This window comes from Halichoerus grypus, chromosome 4 (assembly GCF_964656455.1).
Source record: "Halichoerus grypus chromosome 4, mHalGry1.hap1.1, whole genome shotgun sequence".
In the NCBI taxonomy this organism is placed as follows: domain Eukaryota; kingdom Metazoa; phylum Chordata; class Mammalia; order Carnivora; family Phocidae; genus Halichoerus; species Halichoerus grypus.
In genome coordinates this window covers 99,235,020-99,254,926 of record NC_135715.1, presented here as the reverse complement: position 1 = coordinate 99,254,926, position 19,907 = coordinate 99,235,020, and the positions used below count along the sequence as shown (strand labels likewise).

Below are 19,907 nucleotides of genomic sequence, written 5' to 3'. Positions count from 1 at the left end.
TGACGTGGCAAGAGCAGCATAATCTCTATATAAATACTCATTAAGATCTGGGTACAGAGTTGAAGTAATGAGTGTCATAGTCATACTGTGGCAGAGCAAGGGATAGAATCCAGAATGAAAGCAGATTTCCACTGGCATTCTCCCAACTAGCACATCCTTCCGTCCTAGAACCCCCCGTGCTTACTAGGTAATGAGGAATAAGGGTATCTTTACAATTGTCACAATAAACTAGACTATGACACAGAATGGAAAGCTCAATGTTCCTAAATCTTCAGAAAAATTCTCACCAAGGAATCTTCTCTCTAGAACAAGGATCAATAAATCGGTGCTGATTCTGAGTTGCCCCGGCTCCAGGACTCACTATGTCACATATCCTTGGGGAATAACTACATCCAAAGTAAAGGCTGATCAGCCCTAAAACTGTAACATGGATTGCATTCGGAGATGAATAGTTTAAACACGAAGAGAGTGAACATTCTAACATCTGCAAATATCTCTGTGTTTCTGGATGAACCTTACGTTGCAGTCCCATTGGACTCTATTGGCTGTTGTAAAGTGCCTAATAGGTTGGGTGCCATAGTGTACTGTGACCCTTAAATGGTCTACCAAACTCCGTTAGAAGTAATTTCAGGTTGCCTCTTTATAGGTTAATGAATAACATGAAATGTTTCTCCCTGGCTTTGGCACTCACAGCATGCATCATAATAAAAACTTAGCGCTTCCAGGGGCGCCTGGGTGGCTCAGATGGTTAAGCGTCTGCCTTCGGCTCAGGTCCTGATCCCAGGGTCCTGGGATCGAGCCCCACGTCAGGCTCCCTGCTCGGCGGGAAGCCTGCTTCTCCCTCTCCCACTCCCTCTGCTTGTGTTCCCTCTCTCGCTGTGTCTCTCTCTGTCAAATAAATAAATAAAATCTTTAAAAAAAAAAAAAAAAAAAAAAAAACTTAGCGCTTCCAGACACACTTTGATGATGACCAGCATTATGATGGTATTGGAGATCTTTCTTTGGAAGGAGAACTTCCATGGGGGGAAAAAATAGTATAACCTTTTTACAGTCATCTGATCCTCCAAATAAGTGTATTTTTGTTCTTGTAAGAGGAACCCCAAATCTATCACTCCAAAGTGAAACAAACCCAGCTGTATGGCACTGGAATACACAGATGGTCCCTTCATGCTGTATTTTCCTCTGACAAAGTTCATGGGCTCTTTATGCTGGACACACACTGACATCTAAGCCAGACATGGCCCAGTTGCTGGACAGATAGGTATCAAATTTAAGACATGAAGTGATGGAAGGGTTAGTCAAAGAAAAAAGTCTGATCAATCTTTTAAGTCAAGTGAGTAGCATATGTATTTATTTTTATTCATAATAGTGCCTACAAATTAAAGGCAGAAAGGCTTGATGCCGCCATTCTCATCAGCTGGAATCATTAACCCTGACACTAAAATGAGCAGATTTAGACGTTCCCAGCCCAGCACTTGCTCAATTCTCATTCTTGAATAAAGTTTTAGTTAATATTATTGTGCTGGAAGAAGAAAAGGGAATCTAAGAACACAGATAAGCGTGTTCCATTTAGTTAAGCTAATTACACAAGCTGGTATCAGTGAGCTGCCTTGTTTTCCTGATGCTAGGTGGCTTTAAAACAGTGCAGATTCTACTTTTGGAGAAATTGAACAATATTGATTGCATCTGATGCATTACTTAAGGTGACCAGCCTACATTTTAAATTAGAATTGTAGATTCATCCACAACCTGGAAAACAAAAATGAAAAAACATGTTTTCAAATGGGCATTTCAAGTGACGGCACTAATGTTAGAGTTTGCAGAACTCACAGATGTGTCCTTTGCATGTTCCTATAACAGTTTTACCCAGACTTATCATTACATGCCTTTCGTCTTCCCAAATGCCTTCATCTGTCATGAGCTACATTGGTGATTTTCTTTGTGCTCCTATTTTCTCTTCCCAGTGACATGCCTGGTCCCACATCTTACCTCATTTTCCATATATGGGAGCATTTCCGATCTCTGTGATAAAATGACTTCTCTTTCCTACTGCCCTTTGGATCTAGTTTTTAAATGTCCTTGGGGCCATTGTTTATCTCTGAGCTGAGTTCTTTTCCTTTCTACAAGGTGTATTATTTTTTACCCACCCTGTTTCCTTCCTTACTGACCTTGTTGCTTGCTTTTTTTTTTTCCTCCAAAAAGTAAGCTCACTTTTTTCCCTCTGGGTTCAGGGGTTCCAGCGGAGGTCACTAAAAGTCATTGATCCTGGTAAAAGACAGCAATATAGTTAATAATATAGTCATAAAAACACATCTCAGCTGAAAATTACTCTTTCACCTAATAAAACCAGTTTGCCCTGGAGCTATCTTCAGGACCCAGTAAGGAAACAGAGAGTGCCCTCAAGTGCTGAATCGCATCTCCCGACCAGTGGTTGGATGGAGAGAGTGGTTCTCTATTACCGATCCGTCACATTAATTTTTCAGAAGGGCAACTGAAGAGTAATGTGTCCAGTTGAGGTAATAAAAGGAACTGAGCACTGGAAGAAAGTAATTATCCGGGTTGGAATTTGACCCAGTTAACAGGGTTAACACCACAACTCTTGAGAAAAGTCTGGAGGGTCTCTAGTGTTCACCAAAGGTCATTCTATCAATTTTTATGTCTCACTCAGAAACTAGCTCTGCCAGGAATACAGTAAGAGGGGGCATTAGCGAAGAGATTAGTGCCTCTGAGGAAAGAGAAATGACTTCAGCTGCATCTTTTCCCTTGAGATTGGCCTTCCCCCAGCAAATATCACTTAACGTAGACTTTGCAAAGTGCACAGAACTTCAACTAAGAAACCCAGGATTAAAATACCTCTTCCCCATCCCCACAAGAAGAGCATAACACAAAACTCTGCCCTGAATCCACCCTTCCAGTGCCCAAGATTGGCTCATCAGGAAAGGGATGAGGGAAATCACACTTTCAACTTGAACCCAACATCCAGGACTAGCCAGACTGTCTCCTCTTCTAGATTTATCTGCATCCACCTGGCAGCTCCTCTGTCTTTCACATCCACTAAATCACCTCTCTCCTATTTCTTTGCCCATGAAGAGGTTTCTCTGCCCAACCCACTCACTGCCGTCTATGAGGTTTTTTGCACCTTTTAAAAATTATTTTTCATGACAACTAAGTGGCAGAGCATTCATAAACTTGATTTCCCCCCAAGGGTTAATTTCTGCATCTTCTTGGCCTTAGTGCATTTATGACTATTTAGTTAAAATCTGCATCATCATACATAATGAAAAAGGTTGGGTGGGGGTAGGGGGCATGGTGGGGACACTTCTTCCCAATTTCATGTGCTTATTTTCAGGTGTGTGTGGGGGGAAACTCCCTAGGGAACACTCCTAGCATCTCTGTAACCACCCCCCATTCACTTCTCCTGTGAAGGAGGAGGGATGGCTTATGTAATTGGCAACTCTAGGAGGAGAACAGGGGATGTTAAACCCACCTTCTGCTCTTCGCACCCTTTCTCTGGAGTCAGGCTGGCTGTGAGAAGCATATATTCTGTCTTGTTCCCATTATGCTAGAGGCTTTATGGGAAGACACTTGCCCCCAGCCCAGGGCTGCCAGTTACCAGGCCTATTTCTAGGATGAGTACTAGGAAACTCACTTCTTCGCAGTTAGAAACCTCATCTCCCAATGTAAGCTTTCTCATTAATAAAGCCAATATTTTATTCTCCCACCAGCCTTTTTCTTTTATCTTATTCTTCAGTTTGTTCAGAACTAAGGTGGGGAAGAGACCTATTTATTGTGCCGATAATAGATGCACAGAAGACACCCAACTAAGAATATTTTAGAGTCACAGAGCTTTATAGAGCAGGAAAATACTAAAAACTTTAATGTAAAGAAACTAAGGTATAGAGGGGTCATACAGCTAATTAACACAATTCCAGGGAACTAAACACTGGTTTCCAAATACCTTGGTCTAGTGCATAGTGATTAAGATCCCAAATTCTGTAGTCAGACTACTTCTGCTTAAATCCTGACTCCCTAACTTACTAACCAGGTGTGTGTGCATAGTATGTACACCTCTCCACTCTGTATTTTCCCATTTATACACATAATGGGGAATGATAAGCATTAAATGAGGTAATTACTTCAATGCATTCAACCCAGTACCTGACACATAGTACGAGCACTTTGTAAATGTAGCTCTTTTCCTACCACGTGTCTTCTTGAACTGATCGGCAGTGAATATAGCAATAGGGAAACAAGACTATGTTGATGAAGATACTGTTTACATTAATTTGTGCTCAAAATGCCATCCTCTTTGTAAGTATTAATGCCCAGCGGAGGAACGATGCTGCATTTGAATTTCACAAGAAGATTTGAATCTCTTTCTGACATCTTACAGTAGACATATTCACCGATATTTTCAAGATATGATCAACAGATGGAAACTTGTTTGAAAGAATTAAAGAGTAGCCTTCATCACAAAACACTGATTCATTACACAATTTCATGAATTTCCTATTTGTTTCTCCCCTATGGGCAAGAGTGTCTGGCTATCCACGTATAACATGTGTCTCTTTGATATCATCAACCATATTTTTTTTTTTTTTTCTGGTTTATCACTTGAGTTTTTCTCTATCACCTTATATCATTCTCCCCACCTTTTCCTTATGGCAAGGGCCCATATCACCTTCAATTTTATCCTTCCTAGTGTTCAGGATATTGGTCTAGGCAGAATCTCTACTCCATGATCATTGTTGACTGTGGAAAAAAAATGGTATGCATTTTTGTGTTGAAAATCAGGAAACTGAGCTTCCAGGTCTAATTTCCCCTGAATTTGAATTTGTATGAATGACAGATTCTGTAAATACCCCATGGAGAGGACAGCCCACACCAGCCTTCCTTACCTTCCAGACTGATAGAAGACTGAAGTGAAATCTTGGATGGCAAAGCTCCCTGGAAATAAAAGCTATGTATGATTGATAACCCAGGTACTGAGTCTGAACAAGTCTGGTTGGGTTCTTAGAACCCCTTATGATGGGTACCTCTTGATGTGTGTTTCTGTCTTTACAGTGATTCTGTCCATTATAGAATCCAAAAGGGCAATAGCACCTTCACATAGACTATTTGAGCAGCTCCTGGACCTAAAGTGGACACAGAATGGTATACAAATGCAGCAGGAACTCCATGGAATGCCCTCCCCTCACTTACTATATATCTCCATCCTCTTCCCTTGTCAGCATCATTCCAGGAGCCCCCTCCTCTATGGAACCCCCTCTGAGAATCAAGACCACCCGGTTATTCACACAAAGCCAGTCACACAGTGGATTGGTTTGATTGATTGATTGATTAATGTTTGACTACAAGGAATTAAATTAATTGAGGTATAATTCATTCCAGGGGATTTCTGCAAACTATGTCACTATCTACTTGCTTATCACTCAGAACGCTGCGGTTAGACTAAAGGCAGGAAAATATTTTAAGAATATGGCAACGTTATGTATTTGGAACAGGAAAATAATTTTCGCCTGCGCTGTTCAGCCCTCCCTTGTTCCCAAGTGCATTGGAAAGCCCCACCAAAAAGTGCACTGTACAACTGTTGCCACCTATAGGTGACAAATGTAGTCTATTAATTTTATCGTAATTCCGAGGAGGCATAATATATGAAGGAAATGAGGGTGTCCTAGGGAACCTCCACATCCTTGTCGAACACTGATCTTTACTGGGCTTTTTCTCATGAATATTGGTGGTGTTCTGTGATCCTTACTTCAGGTGCTCCTCTGAGAGATTTAACAGTGGCTGGTATTCGTAAAGCTCTTTTCAGGGGTTGAGGGGAAGAGCGTGGCCTCTGCAGGCAGACTTCCCCAGGGCCAACCCCAGACGCCACCACATACTGCCTCATGCCCTTAAACAAGTGACTTCACCTCCCCAAGCCTCGATTGGCTCCAAATGGACATACTAATGACACCCAGTCCCACAGAACTGATGTGAGGCTGAAAACATAATCCGTGCATCGTGCTTAGCAGAGTGTCTGCATGGAACAGGCTCTCAATTAAATGCTGACTGTTATTACCATGATTAGTTTGCAAAGCACCTTCACATACAGTGGCTGCAAACTAATGTGCCTTGTTTTGTTACCACTTGACAGATACATCGTTAGCTCACTATGTGACCTGGAGCCCTCCTTGTATCTTACATGTAAATGTTACAGGACTTCAAAATTTTTAGAACACCCAAGATCTGACAAGACAATGTTGAGGCCAGCTTGCTATGCTTCTAATTGGAGGCAGGGAAGTAAGCTGCTTTAGTGCTTTTATTCTTAGCTGTCAGGACCCCTGGCAAAGCCAACAGTTGGGACCCTGCTGATGCTAGACAGGGTTGAACCTATCAAGTCTCCGCTGAGAATTTACTGATGACTGAGCAAGGGGCAAAGCCTTTAGGGAGAAAGCTGGTCGGGGAAGGAGGATGAGGAGGTCAGGCAGGACATAAATGGATAAAACATGATCTCTACCTCAGAAGTTCAAGCATAATCTCTACCTCAAAAGTTCAAAAAACGCAAAGACTGCAATTTGACAGATACAGGGGGGTTTGGGGCTGTTGTTTTTGGTTTTTTTCTTAATATAAGCAAATTAATTAAACATCAGAGGATCTGAAACATAAGCAAACACTGTTCTAGGTTGATGGCCTCCTCTTTAAAATCAATAGCTCTGGACCCATGTTAGTGCATGGCGGCAATAAGCTGCTCCTGTCTCTAGAAGAGGCACTTGAGCTGACCCCAGTCCTCACCACTCCCTATTGCTCCCCAACACTGAGGCTAAATGCCAGGTGGTTGTATCGGTCCCTCTTGCACTGATGTTGTTCTTAGAGTCAAAAAATATCTCTGTGCCCACCTTTCACTAAATACTGTGAAAATAAAAGCAAGACTGAGAAGGCCATGTGATTTTTCTTATTGGGCCATTCCTTCCTTTTCATCACCTCCATAGGCCTTTGTTATAATCGACTGAAGAAACAAACCAACAAGCATGAAACATTTGGAAAACGTTGGCACACTATTTATGTCCAACACAGTGGGTGTTTAAGATTTTATTTATTTATTTGAGAGAGACAGAGATAGTGACAGAGAGCATGAGCAGGGAGCAGAGTGAGAAGCAGGCTCCCCGCTGAGCAAGGAGCCTGACGTGGGGCTCCATCCCAGGACCCCGGGATCATGAACTGAGCCAAAGGCAAACACTTAACCGACTGAGCCACCCAGGCACCCCCACAGTGGGTGTTTTAATGGTAAACAACTCCTTCCTCATCTGTACCTCAATACACTCAATTATAGTTATCATCTGTCTTCCCTCCCGGACTACCAGTTCTCCCCGACGAGGTGATTGTCAAATTTTCGAATGTATCAGAACCACCCGGGGAGCTTGTTAAAAACATTTGCTGGGCCTCACTCAGCATTTCTGATGTAGAAAGGTCTGGGTAGGGCTCAAGAATTTGCATTTCTAACAAGCTCCCCCATAATGCTGATGCTGCTGGCCTGGAGGGCAGTTTCAAAAACACTGTCCAGAATAAGAATCTTGCCTGACTATTACTTATTGTACCATTTATTGAGCACCTACTACTCTGTGTTGGGTCTCAAGGTGTTTTATTTTGACTAATTGCAACAATCCTGAAATCAAGGTGTGTCTTATCACCATTTTACACCTGAGGAAGGGAACTCAAAGGTACTCATACAGCCAATAAAAGGGCAAAGCTCAGGTGTTTCTGCCTCCGGAGCCTCAACTTCTCCCCTGGCCACACCTGACCCGATTTTATTCCGCTGTCTATCCTCAACACCAACACCTTCCACCTGCATCATGCTAGCTTCTCTAGTATTTATGGAATGAATGTGAGATCCATTTATGGCCAGAAATAGGCAAGGAAAATGCTCATGGTTCTTGAATGAAGAAAAAGGGAGAAGATATTCAGGCGAGGAGAAAATTGCAATAAACATCTTTAGTTACCGGCATTTGGTACATCAAAGCATTTCCTGCTCTCCGGGTATTTTTAGTATTGTACTATATATAACTCTTTATTAAAAATGCCTAGGAGCAGCGCCTGAGTGGCGCAGTGGGTTAAGTCTCTGACTCTTGATTTCGGCTCAGGTTGTGATCTCAGGGTGTGAGATCGAGCCCCGAGTCGGGCTCCACACTCCCCGTGTCAGGCTCCACACTCTCCGTGGAGCCTGCTTGAGATACTCTTTCCCTCTCCCTGCCCCTGCGGCTTGTGCTTACTCTCTCAAATAAATCTTTTTTTTTTAAGTCTAAAAATTGGCATGGTATGAAACGGGGCTTTTGCATGGTGTTATACCTAATTATGGAGCCACTTTTCTGGAAGCACCTAGAAATCTGTTCCTTAGCTTGTTTCAAGCTTCTGGTTTCAAGGCAGCCATTTGAGTTTGAAAATGAACTCTGTGAGTAATGCTCCTCTATGTTAATTGTATAATGAAATAAGCACCACTTCAAGGATGATTTTTAAATATTCCTACAGAATTGTGTCATTTCCATAATGGAAAGAGAAACTGTGTCTCAGTCTGCTCTTGGGACACCAGAGCCATCCACTGCCATATCTTTTTTTTTTCTCTTCCTATTAAATATTTAGCGTATGAGAATCAGGGGCTTGAGCTACGTGTGTTGTTCCCTGGATCAAAACAGTTCCCTCATTGTACCTTTGTGCATCCAGCATAACAACGTGGGGGACGGGTTGGAGAACAGAATTGCTTTTGTCAGAGTCTGGGACGGTAGCAATAGAGATGGTTTGGCAAGTTATTTAAGTAGAATATTTGGGTGGAAAAAAAAAAGACATCTTGTCTTTTATTACGTAAAAGCACGGTTTAGTAGGAACAAGAGCATGGAAGGCAGCCAGCCTGGAATTCAAATCCTGTTCTCTGTCACTTGCTGTGTGACCTTGGGCAAATAACTCTGTCACTCTGAGCCTTGTTTTCGTCTTTAAAATGAGGATGTGTAACTTGCAAGTCCCCTGTGAAATGCTTCTAAAGAAAATATATTCAGTGAGTTTTATATGGTGGATGCTTAATAAATGGTAGCTATTATTACCTCTAAGCCCCTGTCCCTACTTCCTCCTGGTGTTTGGATAGAATTTTTGCCCAAAAGAGGAAAAGGAGCTAGGAAATGCATTGGTTTACAGAGTTTACCTACAATAATTGAATAATTGAATATGACTGCAGTGTTCTAGAAAGTCCTAGAGACATCCAGTAATTGGTCTTGCTGGAGCCTCCTGGAGGGGAGAGGTTACTAATGGGCAGAAGTAGTACTATGTTTTTTTTTTAAGCCCTTGGGCTTTCTGGAGTCTATACCCACAGACCTGGAGATCACTTGCAAATATCTTAAGACTTGTAAAGGGACAAAACAGAAAGATGACAATGCTTCTGACAAGTCTAACAGGTATTGAAATTTCAAGGCAATTTAAGGGATTGTATGCCTTTTTCCCCCTGTACAACCCCAACTTCTGGCTGAAATTCAATCCCTACCCATATCTAGAAACAAGACAACTAATAATACTTAGTAAGAAAAGAGAGGAGTTTGAAACTTTGATGAAGACATAGAAGGCACTTTACCTGAACAGATTTTGAGTAGATCCATTTAAAATGAAATTAAGTGGCACTTTACCGGTTTGCAAATCGGGACCTATTTATCTCAGTAAAATGATTAAAGTCTTGATCTATCCCTCAAATTGGCTTTATTATTACCTTTAATTATACTAGAAGGTTGTTAAAGACTTGTAGGTTCTCTCTATCCCTTTAAACTGCACGTTATGCAGACAATAATTGAATATTGGATAGAATAACTTGATTTTCCAAAGAAATATGTCTCTAATATTTTCGTCTTTTTATTACAGAAATTGAAACAAGTTGAAGAAACAAAAGAAGATCCTGAGAATAGATTATCTAAAATTTCCCTGGAGTCATTCAATAAATATAACAGCAAAACTATGATTTTGTTAGAAAGAGAGAAGAACTCTCTGAACAAGGTGGAAGGACAAAAGGAAGAAAAAGAAAAAAATGAAGAGGCATCTTTGAGTAGCTCAGAGAGGCCTGGGGTAGACAATTTGGAATCACTGAGTGATTCTTTATACGATAGCTTCTCTTCTTGTGCAAGTCAGGGTTCAAATGATGTATAAAGGACCTTTTTTTTTTCCTTAGTGAGCTGAAAAATGGAGCACTTAAGCAACAGGGGTGTGTGTGGAGGGGAATAGAGACAGCGCCAGTAAACCCTGGCAACACCAGAGACTGCATTGTCGGATTCACAGCAAGCAACCCATGGGAGCTTCCTTCTCTGACAGGGCAATAAAGATAGGCTCCATTTGTTGTGTGTCACGAGGATGAAATGTAAACACACCCACAATACAGAAGTCTTAATTTTGCACTTTTTTTTTGAATACTTGTACAGAAGTTGTAAATTTTTGGAAAAGAAATTATATTTGTAGCAAAAAAAAAAAAAAAAAAAGACAGCAATAAATTGAATCCGTGCCATGCTCTTGAAATGACGTACTAAGTGTTAGAAGTTGATAATATATTTTTTAAAAATTCCAGCGAAGGTGTTTGTAGACTTCACTGTCCTAGAACTCAAGTTGTTTGTGGGAACACTCTGTAAAGCTAAAACCCAGCCCCGCCAAAAACCAGAGGGCTCGTGGTTATCTCCAACTCACAATCTCAACGTGATATGAACGTTAATTCCAGTGCTATTTCAAAATTGTTGCCAGAGAGATTCAGGTTCCAGTAGTAAGTGTTAATTCTGCTTCCACTGAAAAATGTAACAGGTACTCAAAGTGTGACACTGATGGGAAGGGAAGTGGATCAGAAGTGACCTAATTCTATTTTCAACAGCAGGTTTTCCCTCCAAACATTTCCTTACATCCTCTTCTACTTAGTGCTTCTCCATAATTCTCAACAGCATTTGTTGATTTTTTATCTTCCTGCTCTTTCGATTAAAATCTGGGCAATCTAGAAATGAAAGCAAATTCCTATCTATAACGTTCACTTTTTAAAAAATAAAATGAATGGTTGGTGCTACAAAAAAGAAATCTTACTTTTTAAGATCCTTTTTTTTCCCTACAAAGTCTGTTTATATGTGAGGATAAATTCTATTTTAAAGGTTATTTGTATTTTTTCTAGATGTGAACTATTTATAATTGCTTTTGTACAGGAGCTTGTAAACTAGGCCTAATAGAAATATTTTTAGGATCTATCTGGTTACTTCAGTACACACTTGTTTGTTAAAAGAGCGTTGTATAACCAGTGTTATTTGGTTAATTTGTGCAATTTGTTATATTGAATTTTGTTATCTTAAATGAAAATTATGTAAAGTATTGTCTTTCATACTTTTAAAAATTCTTCTGTTTCATTTCTGAATAAAAGTCGTATCACAGTTGCACCCTCTGAAATCTTAAAAGGACTTGTTCAAGAACCCTTTGGCCCAGTTATTTGAATCTCACACATGCTACAACAATCAATTCCCGGAAGGAATAAATAAACTGGCCCCTTTGCTCCAGAGATAGTAATTCAGCCAATTGTTAAGATCAGAGTCTGCAGACAAGCAGGTAATGGTCAAAGCATTCAGTCTCCCCAAGGGGTTAACCAACTAGAAATGAAAGGGCGGGGGGGGGGGGGGGGGGGACAAAGGGAGAGAAGGAGCCTGAGGCAGATCTGGAACGATCTCTGCAAAGGAATTACAAGAAAGTCATTTAAGCCCATTTCCAGACCTACTGTGCTGGCAGGATGGGGAAATAAATAATCAGCGTCCTGGCCTGAGAGAGCTTCCTCCCGGGGGTGGCCCAAGCGCACGAGGGTGAAGAGGGGCAAAGCTTATGAAGCTCTTTCCACAGGATTCTCCCCAAGGACTGAGGGGACAGGGGTGGCAACGTGCGGGATTGAGAGCGGGGGCGCAGAGGCTCCCGCACCACCTGCTGCAAGGCTCGGCTCCAAGGAGGGCGAACTTAGCACCGTGGCGTCCCGGGAGCACTCAAGGTGGATCGCTTGACCGAGACGGGGGAATGGGGCGGGGACTTAAAAGAGGGACCCCGGGCAGCCTGAGACTGCGAGAGGACACGGGAGTATGTACTAATAACCCGTGACTTTGAGGCGATGAAGATGCCCGGCCTTTTGAAGAAACGGGATAGAGGACAGCAATTCCCTTCTTCACCCCGATTTGCTTTCTGGTGGGAACTCGCGACAGTTGTCCCAGGGGACCGCCCTGTCCTAGGCTAGGCTACCGTCGCGGTGTCACTGCACCCTCCAGCTGTGCGCGCAGGCAGGGGAAGGAGGGCTGCCCGGGGCAAACGCGCGCGTCAGAGCAGGGTCCTCACCACACCCCGCCCACCCTGCCGCAGCTGAAGCCAAGCGTGGCCATGAACCAGGGGCTTCTCGGAGGAGAAAAACAAAAAGGCGCAGCTGCACCGGCCACCCCAGGGAGCCTGCAGGTGTGCAACTTTGCCAGGCGCACGCGAGCACGTCCCCCTCCAGCCAGGCGCCCCCGGCTCGGGGCTCGCGCTGCCAGCCTCGCGGCAACCTCAGCCGAATAGGCAGCCCCGGGGAACGCAGGACCCAGCTGAGCACGCAGTCTTTCGACCCCACTTCGCAGGTCCCGCAGTCAGCGCCCGGCCAGTCCCCGCGGCACCTGCTGCGCCCTCCTCGCGCTTTCCCAATCCCCAGCCTCCCAACCTCGGGAAACTACACTCTCCCTCTCCCCCTGGCGTCCCTGTCCTGGGGACGTGCGGAGGCGGGAGACGAGGGCGATAGGAAGGGGGTGGGGACGTGAAAAGACAGTCCCAGCCTTCCTCGCCCGCCACCCCACCCCAACTCGGCAGCCGTCACGTGGTGCCTGGAGTGGGAGGTGGGGAGAAGACGAGACTTTTTTGGGTGCTCCGGCTCGCCAGTAGTTCCTCCAGTTCTCAGCCGCCAACTCCGGAGACGCCGCGCTCTGCCCGGGAGCGCCAGCGGGAGGAGCGGCGACCCGCAGCCGGGAGCCCGGGCACGGGCGATGCTGGCGCCGCCGGCGGCACCTGCGGCTCCTCTTGGCGGCGGCGGTGGCCTCGGCGGCAGGAGCGCGGGCCCCAGCAGCCTCGGCAGCCACAGCCGCTGCGGCCCGGGCAGCCTCCGCCGCGGTCGCCGCCTCTGATGCGCCTGCCCTCTCCCGGCTCCGCGGCTCCGGGAGGATGTGGGTCCTCGGCATCGCAGCAACTTTTTGCGGATTGTTCTTGCTTCAAGGTAAGAAAACGAAAAGGCCAGCAGCCCCGCCAGGCGCGCACACCCCATCTACCCGCCCGCCCCTTCGGCCCCCCGGGCACCCACCTCCGGGCCCGCGCTGCGCAGGGGTTGCCCAGCGGGAGTTTGGCGGCGGCGACTGGTGCTGGTGCCCAGAGGCGCTGGATGGGAAGTCTCCAAGTCCCGCGCTGCAGGAGGAGAGGCGGGAGCGGCGGATTTGCGGGACTCGAGCTGCAGATGCTCGGGCTTGCGCGGTTGGGAGAGGAAGCAGAGCTGGGGAGGAGGGAGGGTCTGAGCGGTGCTGGGGCCTCGCGGAGGGAGAGGGGGCGATGAAGCCCCTGACGCCGCCAAGTTACCCGGCGTTTCCAGGAACCGGTGGGAGTGGCGCCGCCGACAGGTGAGCGGCGCGCTGGGCAGCCTGTGGCCGGGGCGCTCCGGAGCTGGGTTGCCGCGCTCAGAGCGCAACCGTCGTGGAGATGGGAGAAAGCGCGGGGTCCGGGGCTTGTCTGTCCGGGAGCATGAGGAGTTAGGTCTAGACAGGAGCTCCTGGATCCGAGCAGAACAGCCAGGCTGTGGCGATGAGAGGTGCGAAAATGTCTCACTCCTCCCCGTTAAGCGAACGGCTCTCGAACGAGCGCTGCAGAGCTGGGACTCCGACCGGGGACCCTAGCCAAACGGTTGCCCTGAAAGCCAGGAAGAAATGGTTGTTGTGTCGCGGCTCGGGGTGCGCGCGCGCACACAGACACACACACACACACACACGCCCCTTGTACGCGCTGTGGTCCCCTCTGCTGCTGCGGGGACTGTCCCGAAGAAAGGCCGGGGACTCGCGGCGCTTCAGCACTTGGCGCCCGGCACTGCCTCCTGGGTTCCTGGGTGGTCGCGTAGGGAGCCTCGGAGCCACCGCACAGGAACGCTGACGACAAAAATTAAAACTAAAAAGGCGTCTGCGAATGCAATCGCGAATGGTGCCAAAATAGTAATTAAGTAATTTGTAACCAATTAACAATTAGGCAAATCCTGTGCTGTAGATTGGAGCTGAAGCTTGTCTCTGGAGCTACTTGTGTACCCGTCCTTTCAACTTCCGTGGGGGAAAGGCCAGGTGCGGTGTAGGACGGGCGCTTTATTTCTGGACATTTGGTCCAGGGGTCTCAGTCAGAACTCAACTGAATCCTGCGGGACCCTCGGTGTCCGCGCCGCCCCCTGCCGGCTTCAGCCACAGCCGCCTTACGTGGAGACCCCCGGGTCGCCGAGCCCAAGAACGCCAGGGATCGGGATCCGTGGCTGGCTGGGGCCGAGGAGGGTCGCGGTTTCCGGTGTGGTCTCTGTGGGGGCTGGATCTGACCCCGACTGCGTCTGTCCCCACAGGCTTTGCGCTGCAAATCCAGTGTTATCAGTGTGAAGAATTCCAGCTGAACAACGACTGCTCCTCCCCCGAGTTCATCGTGAATTGCACGGTCAATGTTCAAGACATGTGTCAGAAAGAAGTGATGGAGCAAAGTGCGGGTAAGAACCCGGTAGCCCCCACCCCTCTCCAGCCTCGGCCAGGGGTAGGAGTTGGGGGATGGGGGGGGCATTACATTACAGGAAAAGGGACTGACTTTGATTTAATGCACACACACTGGTTATCACAGATTTACAGTGCTGGCAAAATGAAGAGTTCCAAGTTACTTTAATCTCATTAGAGTTAATTACCAGGGCTTCTCCCCAAGGGACTCAGGGGGGAAGTGCATTTAAAGTAGTGGCTCTCCTCTTTTTATTTACTCCCTTCACCTCCCTCTGCTAAAAGCTGATCAGGAGGCTGGAAAATATATGGATAACCAGCTCTGCTTGGGCAACTAGACAGTAGCCTGTGAGCAGTGTCAGCCTGAAATATGAAGCTAGTTGGAGTTCCCAGAGGTCAGAGCTTGAAAAATGTGTTTTGTCATAGAGCCACGCCATATTTCTTAGAAGAACACTACAGGATCTTTATTTAATTTCAGAGCTACTGCATCAAATTCCTGGCACAAATTGCCAAGATTGTTCAAAGGAATGTAGTTCCCAGCCCCACAAGCTTAGCTGCTGGCTGGCTGATGAGAGGTGCTGGGCTCTATGCAGAGAAGGGGGTCTTGGGAGAGCAAACCTCACTTACTCCAGCTGACCAGAGTCTTCTCCCCGACCTGGACCTCCCCAGCCCCTCCCAATAGTCTTACCAGAAATCAGAGTCCCCTACAAGTGCACCTGAAACTTGGGGAGAATGGGTGGAACTCTAGCTTCAGTTCCAAGGTCAAACCCATCAAGGGAGACCTTGCCCTTTTCAGGATAATAAAAATAGGGGCAATAGCATCATGTGGTGACTGATGTGGATTTAACCAAAGTGCTGCCCCCCCCCCCTTGAGTTTGCTGAACGGTGGGGCCCACAGAGCTTTTGGTTGAAGGGATTAAATCTGTGAAGTGATTCTCTTAATCCACTAGCAAATGAATGGCTCCAGTTTTCAAGGCAGCATCTTGGAAAAGTAGTTTCTTGTCAGAGAGGGGCCTGGAAATGCCCTGTTGCCAAGCACAGGGATATTGGAGGAGCAGAGAGCCAGCTCATCACTGTGCCATGACGCGGTGTGCTTGGGTGGTTTTAAAAGCTGTTCCTTATAGGTCATTAGGTGTGGTTTCTTTCCACCAAAGTCGCTCTTTGGGGAAGTCTGAGACCTAATTGCTCTCAAGAATAACTTGTCCCAAGAAAAGCAGCATGCGTTGTTTTGTCATTTGTCCTGGGATTCGGGCTATTACAAGAGCCAAACAAAATTTAGTGACGATACTGTAGCTAAGATTGATAGCTATGATTTTGATGAGTTGTTTCTTTTTTCCTTGTGTTTCATTCCTGAGCATTTTACCTGAGCAAAAATTTGCCTTCTTACCAGAGGAACTGCTGTGATTTCAGTTGGAATCATTCTGAACTCTTCAGTGTTTTTTGTTTTTGTTTTCAAATATTTGCAGCTTTCTTCCAGGCGGTAGTTTAGAGCCAGAAAAAAATAAGGATAAACTGTGGACACATTAGGAACTTCCTTGGGATCCTCTAGGCTACTGCTTATCTGGGTTTCATGTTTTATCAGCTGGGATATGGTTGAGACAAGGAGAGAAAAAGATATGAACCAAACTACAGCCAAATGAGGTGCCCTTTTTCAGAGAGATATTTCTTCCTCTCTAGAAGTATATGTAAGATAAATACCACACACTCCATTTTCCAAGTGCTGTTTTTCCTCTTCCTTTATTCTCTCCTCCAAATAATGTTGTAAAAAAGGCAGAGCAGGCATTATAATGCCGATCCTATCTACGGGAACCTTTAGCACCCAGTCTCTAAGCGCGCGGCCTGAAGTTGCTCTTCATTGGATCAAGATGGGCACCTTCTCTCCAAACTAGGCTCCTCCAGCCATATGTCAGAGGCCAGAGGGTGGACAGTGAGTGAAATAATAAAGCAACCCCAATTGTGAAGTCTGAAAAACAGAAACAGTTGACGGACTCCAAGGAAAATTCTGTTAGAAGGGGAGGGACACACCTTCTAAGCCTGAATTCAGTAGAAGTCAGCCAAATGCACATTTCTGCGTCAAAAGAGCAATGTCTGGGGGTGTGCTACTCCCAAGGCACTTCCATTTTCATCCCCATGCAGTGGTGAGAGCAGTCAATATAAGTGACTCTTAACCCTCTTCGTGCTGGCAGGGATGGGAGAGCCAAACTAAGATTAGACCTTGACATGACCACAGGTAGTGCAATCATCACAGTCCTAAGAGTGTGCGTGCCCTGCGCAGCAGGTCCTTTCTTGGATGCTCTCTGTGGAGCAGCTCATGAAATCTGGTAGTCTTCTTTTGCACCCCTTGTTCCCCCAGGCCTCAATCCCCCAGCATTTAATTCTGCAGGGTTAGTTTTTCCACTCTGGGGAAAAAAAAAGTCACACCTGTTACATGCTACTATTAAGAACCAAAGTCAGAATTATTTTCATTGGATCAGTAACCGATTGTTCTGAGAAACTTAGTGCATTAGAGCTGAAAGGCCCCAGTGACTCAGAGTTAAGGTTGCAGATCAGAATCATCCTGGAAGTTTTGTTGAGATCCACATGCCTCCCCTCACCCTTGAAGAAGCAAGCCAGTTCACTAAGTCTGTGAAATACTCCACATGGGTCCTTTCGAAGCTCCCCAAGTGACTCTGGGGCGCCCTGAGTCTGGACTGACTTTTTTGGGTTCTAGAGGAGGGAGACCAGGGCCAGAAAAGTTATACACCTGGTCCACATCCACCAGCTGACTATTACCAAGAGGCACCCGCTTTCCTGAGCCAGCACCTTACATAGTAAAACGTGCCACCAGGTTTGCCTGAAAAGAGGATTCAGGCAGAGTGCTAAAGATTTAGATGGTCTTCATGTCCACCATATTCACCTTAAAGGCTTAGTGAACTGGGTGATTGGACAGGCCACAAAATGGATATTAAATGAGTATGAGAACCAACCGGTAGGATTTGTGAAGCCTAGTGGTGTATGGACTGGCATTTTTCATAGGTCTAGGAAAAGCATGGTTTTAACAGACTAAGAGATTTTAATGAACCAAGCAAGTTTGACATTAAGCAGTGATGAAAGGCATTCTCTTTCCAAAAAAATACCAGCGATGCAATATGCTCAGGCCTTTAGTTAGTCCTTTTTGGATTAAGTCTGCAAACTCAGCTCTTACGAATTTTGAGGCAGGTACATTTAATTTACAGTTGGGAAGTACATTTAAAATTAACCTTTACCTATTCCCCAGAGTGGCATTCCTATTAGGTGCGGAGATTATTTCCCGCTGCTCTTTTTTCCCTTGGTCATTTCTGGAGTAATAAGGCACTGGGCTGTGGGGAAGGAAAGCCTTCTTTCACTGTACTTACTAATTGATATTTAAATGTTTGCATAACAAATGACTTGTTCTCACAAGTTCTGCTCTTAATGAGTTAGCTTCTACTTACCAGCACCCTTGATAATGACATTTCTTTTGCTCTTGCTTATCACTGCACTCCGAAAAATATTTCAAATATTGATTGTCATTTCAGAATAGAAGTTCCCCCCATATGAATTTTTAAGCCAGGATATAAAGAATGTGAATTTGCATTTGTTTGACAGTGCAATCTTGTAATTAGAGTTTTTCCTCTTGACTAGATACAGTGAAAGGGGCATAATTTAATTTTTATAGACTAGCCAATTTCTGCCCTAAGTAAAATATAGCTCTGTCAGTGAGCAAAATGTTACAGGTTCTCCTAAACCTTATTTAAAAGTTAAATACAGTATATTGAGAGAAAGTTCATGGTCTGAATCAGTAACCTAATCGATCTCTTCACCCATCCTTTGCAACATGCATTAATCTATTTGTCTGTTTTGCAATACAAGAGTTACTGATTTATATGCCATGTTGCATCTACATTATAGCTGTATAAGTAATGGCTGTTTTCCTTTTGGATTAGTTAGTTGCCCATTAAGTTGGGCAGGGATGGTTCCATGCCTTGGAAAGGTTAATTTTATGCCTTATTTTCTCATGAGCTAAATAAGGGATAGCAAGTGAGGACCTGATGTCCCCAGAACAGTCAGTCATCCACTGTGAGGCTGTGGTTAGCTTCCCATTTGCACTATCTTTTCTTGTGTGTATGTACTGCTGAATTTCACCACAATTTAAAATAATAGGCTCCAGTTTGTCCTTGGGGTAGACTTGGCAGGAAGCAGGGTTAGTTCTGCTAATCAATATTATTATATCACAGTTCCTTTATACATGGATTCATTTATTTAAGGTGCACATATGCATGTGTGTGCACCCAGATACACACAAAATGGCTTATCCACATATGTATGTATCTTTTTACATTTTTGCCTATATTCATTTGCATGCACACCTATATGATTCATGTCAGAAAAATAAAAATGTTGAGTCTTCCTCCTTTACAGACGTTCAGATCATAACTTACTTAATCTGTCTTATACCGTAGGCACAAAGACATTTTCTAACATTTTTTCCCAGAACAGTTTTGTTAAGAGCACCAGTAGTAGCTGATCATCTTCCAACATCCCCCGTCTGCCCCATATCTTTGTTTCTCCTACCTCTTCTCTCCTGTCATCTCCTGGATCCCACCTGCAGTCCTTACTTTCTCACCCTCAAATCCATTTTGAATCAATCACACGAGCTACGGACTGTCCTCTAAGAACGAAGGAAGAAACAAGTCCAAAACTAATCATTCTATTTGAATTTTGCTAAGGAGACCCCCACCGGTTGTAAAACTTTAAAATCAAAAAGATTCAGATGCCAAGAAAGATATCCTCAGATGTTAACACAGCCCTGCTCTAAAGGTTTCCGTGTCCAACTCGATCAAGCTATGAATTACACAGGAAAAGATTCGGTGCAGCGCATGTCAATATCACACCTCCATTCCAGCAGGCCACTAAAAGAACACCTCTCTCTTCAGGGCGAGACATTTTGCCAGTTTGTTCAGTTAGTCCTCAAGAAGCATCCATCTTTTTCAGGTGGCAGGCAGAGCTGGCTGCTGAGGAAGTATTTGGAGAGTAAATATCAAGTGTCTTTAGTCCCTTGGACTCTCCAGTAAGTGAAGCATTTGTTTATGTTAACTTTCCAGCTGAACAAGCAGCCAATGTGGACCTCCCATCTCCATAGATAAAATGTTTGAAGATTGATCC

General features: G+C 45.1%; 2 protein-coding genes and 1 long non-coding RNA gene across 9 annotated transcripts in view; 2 read left to right on the top strand and 1 right to left on the bottom strand.

Moving 5' to 3' along the window:
• Positions 1 to 11,408, top strand: part of NCKAP5 (NCK associated protein 5) — a 973,576-nt gene extending 962,168 nt beyond the window's left edge. For 4 of the 5 annotated variants that reach the window (XM_078070693.1, XM_078070694.1, XM_078070696.1 and 1 more), the window contains one exon: positions 9,877 to 11,408. In XM_078070693.1, coding sequence (XP_077926819.1) covers positions 9,877 to 10,158 — 282 coding nt within the window. In that variant the 3' untranslated portion in view covers positions 10,159 to 11,408. The remainder of the gene's footprint in view (positions 1 to 9,876) is intronic. The other variant, XM_078070695.1, reaches the window with a different exon arrangement.
• On the bottom strand, positions 1,385 to 13,941 carry LOC118527324 (uncharacterized). Its single transcript, XR_004913059.2, has 3 exons — positions 13,328 to 13,941; positions 2,169 to 2,265; positions 1,385 to 1,749 (listed from the first exon to the last, which is right to left on the bottom strand). It is a non-coding gene; the product is annotated as an uncharacterized LOC118527324 (long non-coding RNA).
• LYPD1 (LY6/PLAUR domain containing 1) overlaps positions 11,816 to 19,907 on the top strand; it is a 44,540-nt gene continuing 36,448 nt past the window's right edge. The window contains exons 1-2 of one of the 3 annotated variants that reach the window (XM_036079091.2): positions 11,816 to 12,004; positions 14,609 to 14,746. In XM_036079091.2, coding sequence (XP_035934984.1) covers positions 11,845 to 12,004; positions 14,609 to 14,746 — 298 coding nt within the window. In that variant the 5' untranslated portion in view covers positions 11,816 to 11,844. Of the gene's footprint in view, positions 12,005 to 12,855; positions 13,244 to 14,608; positions 14,747 to 19,907 lie in introns of those variants that run through there. The other 2 variants (XM_036079092.2, XM_036079093.2) reach the window with 2 other exon arrangements.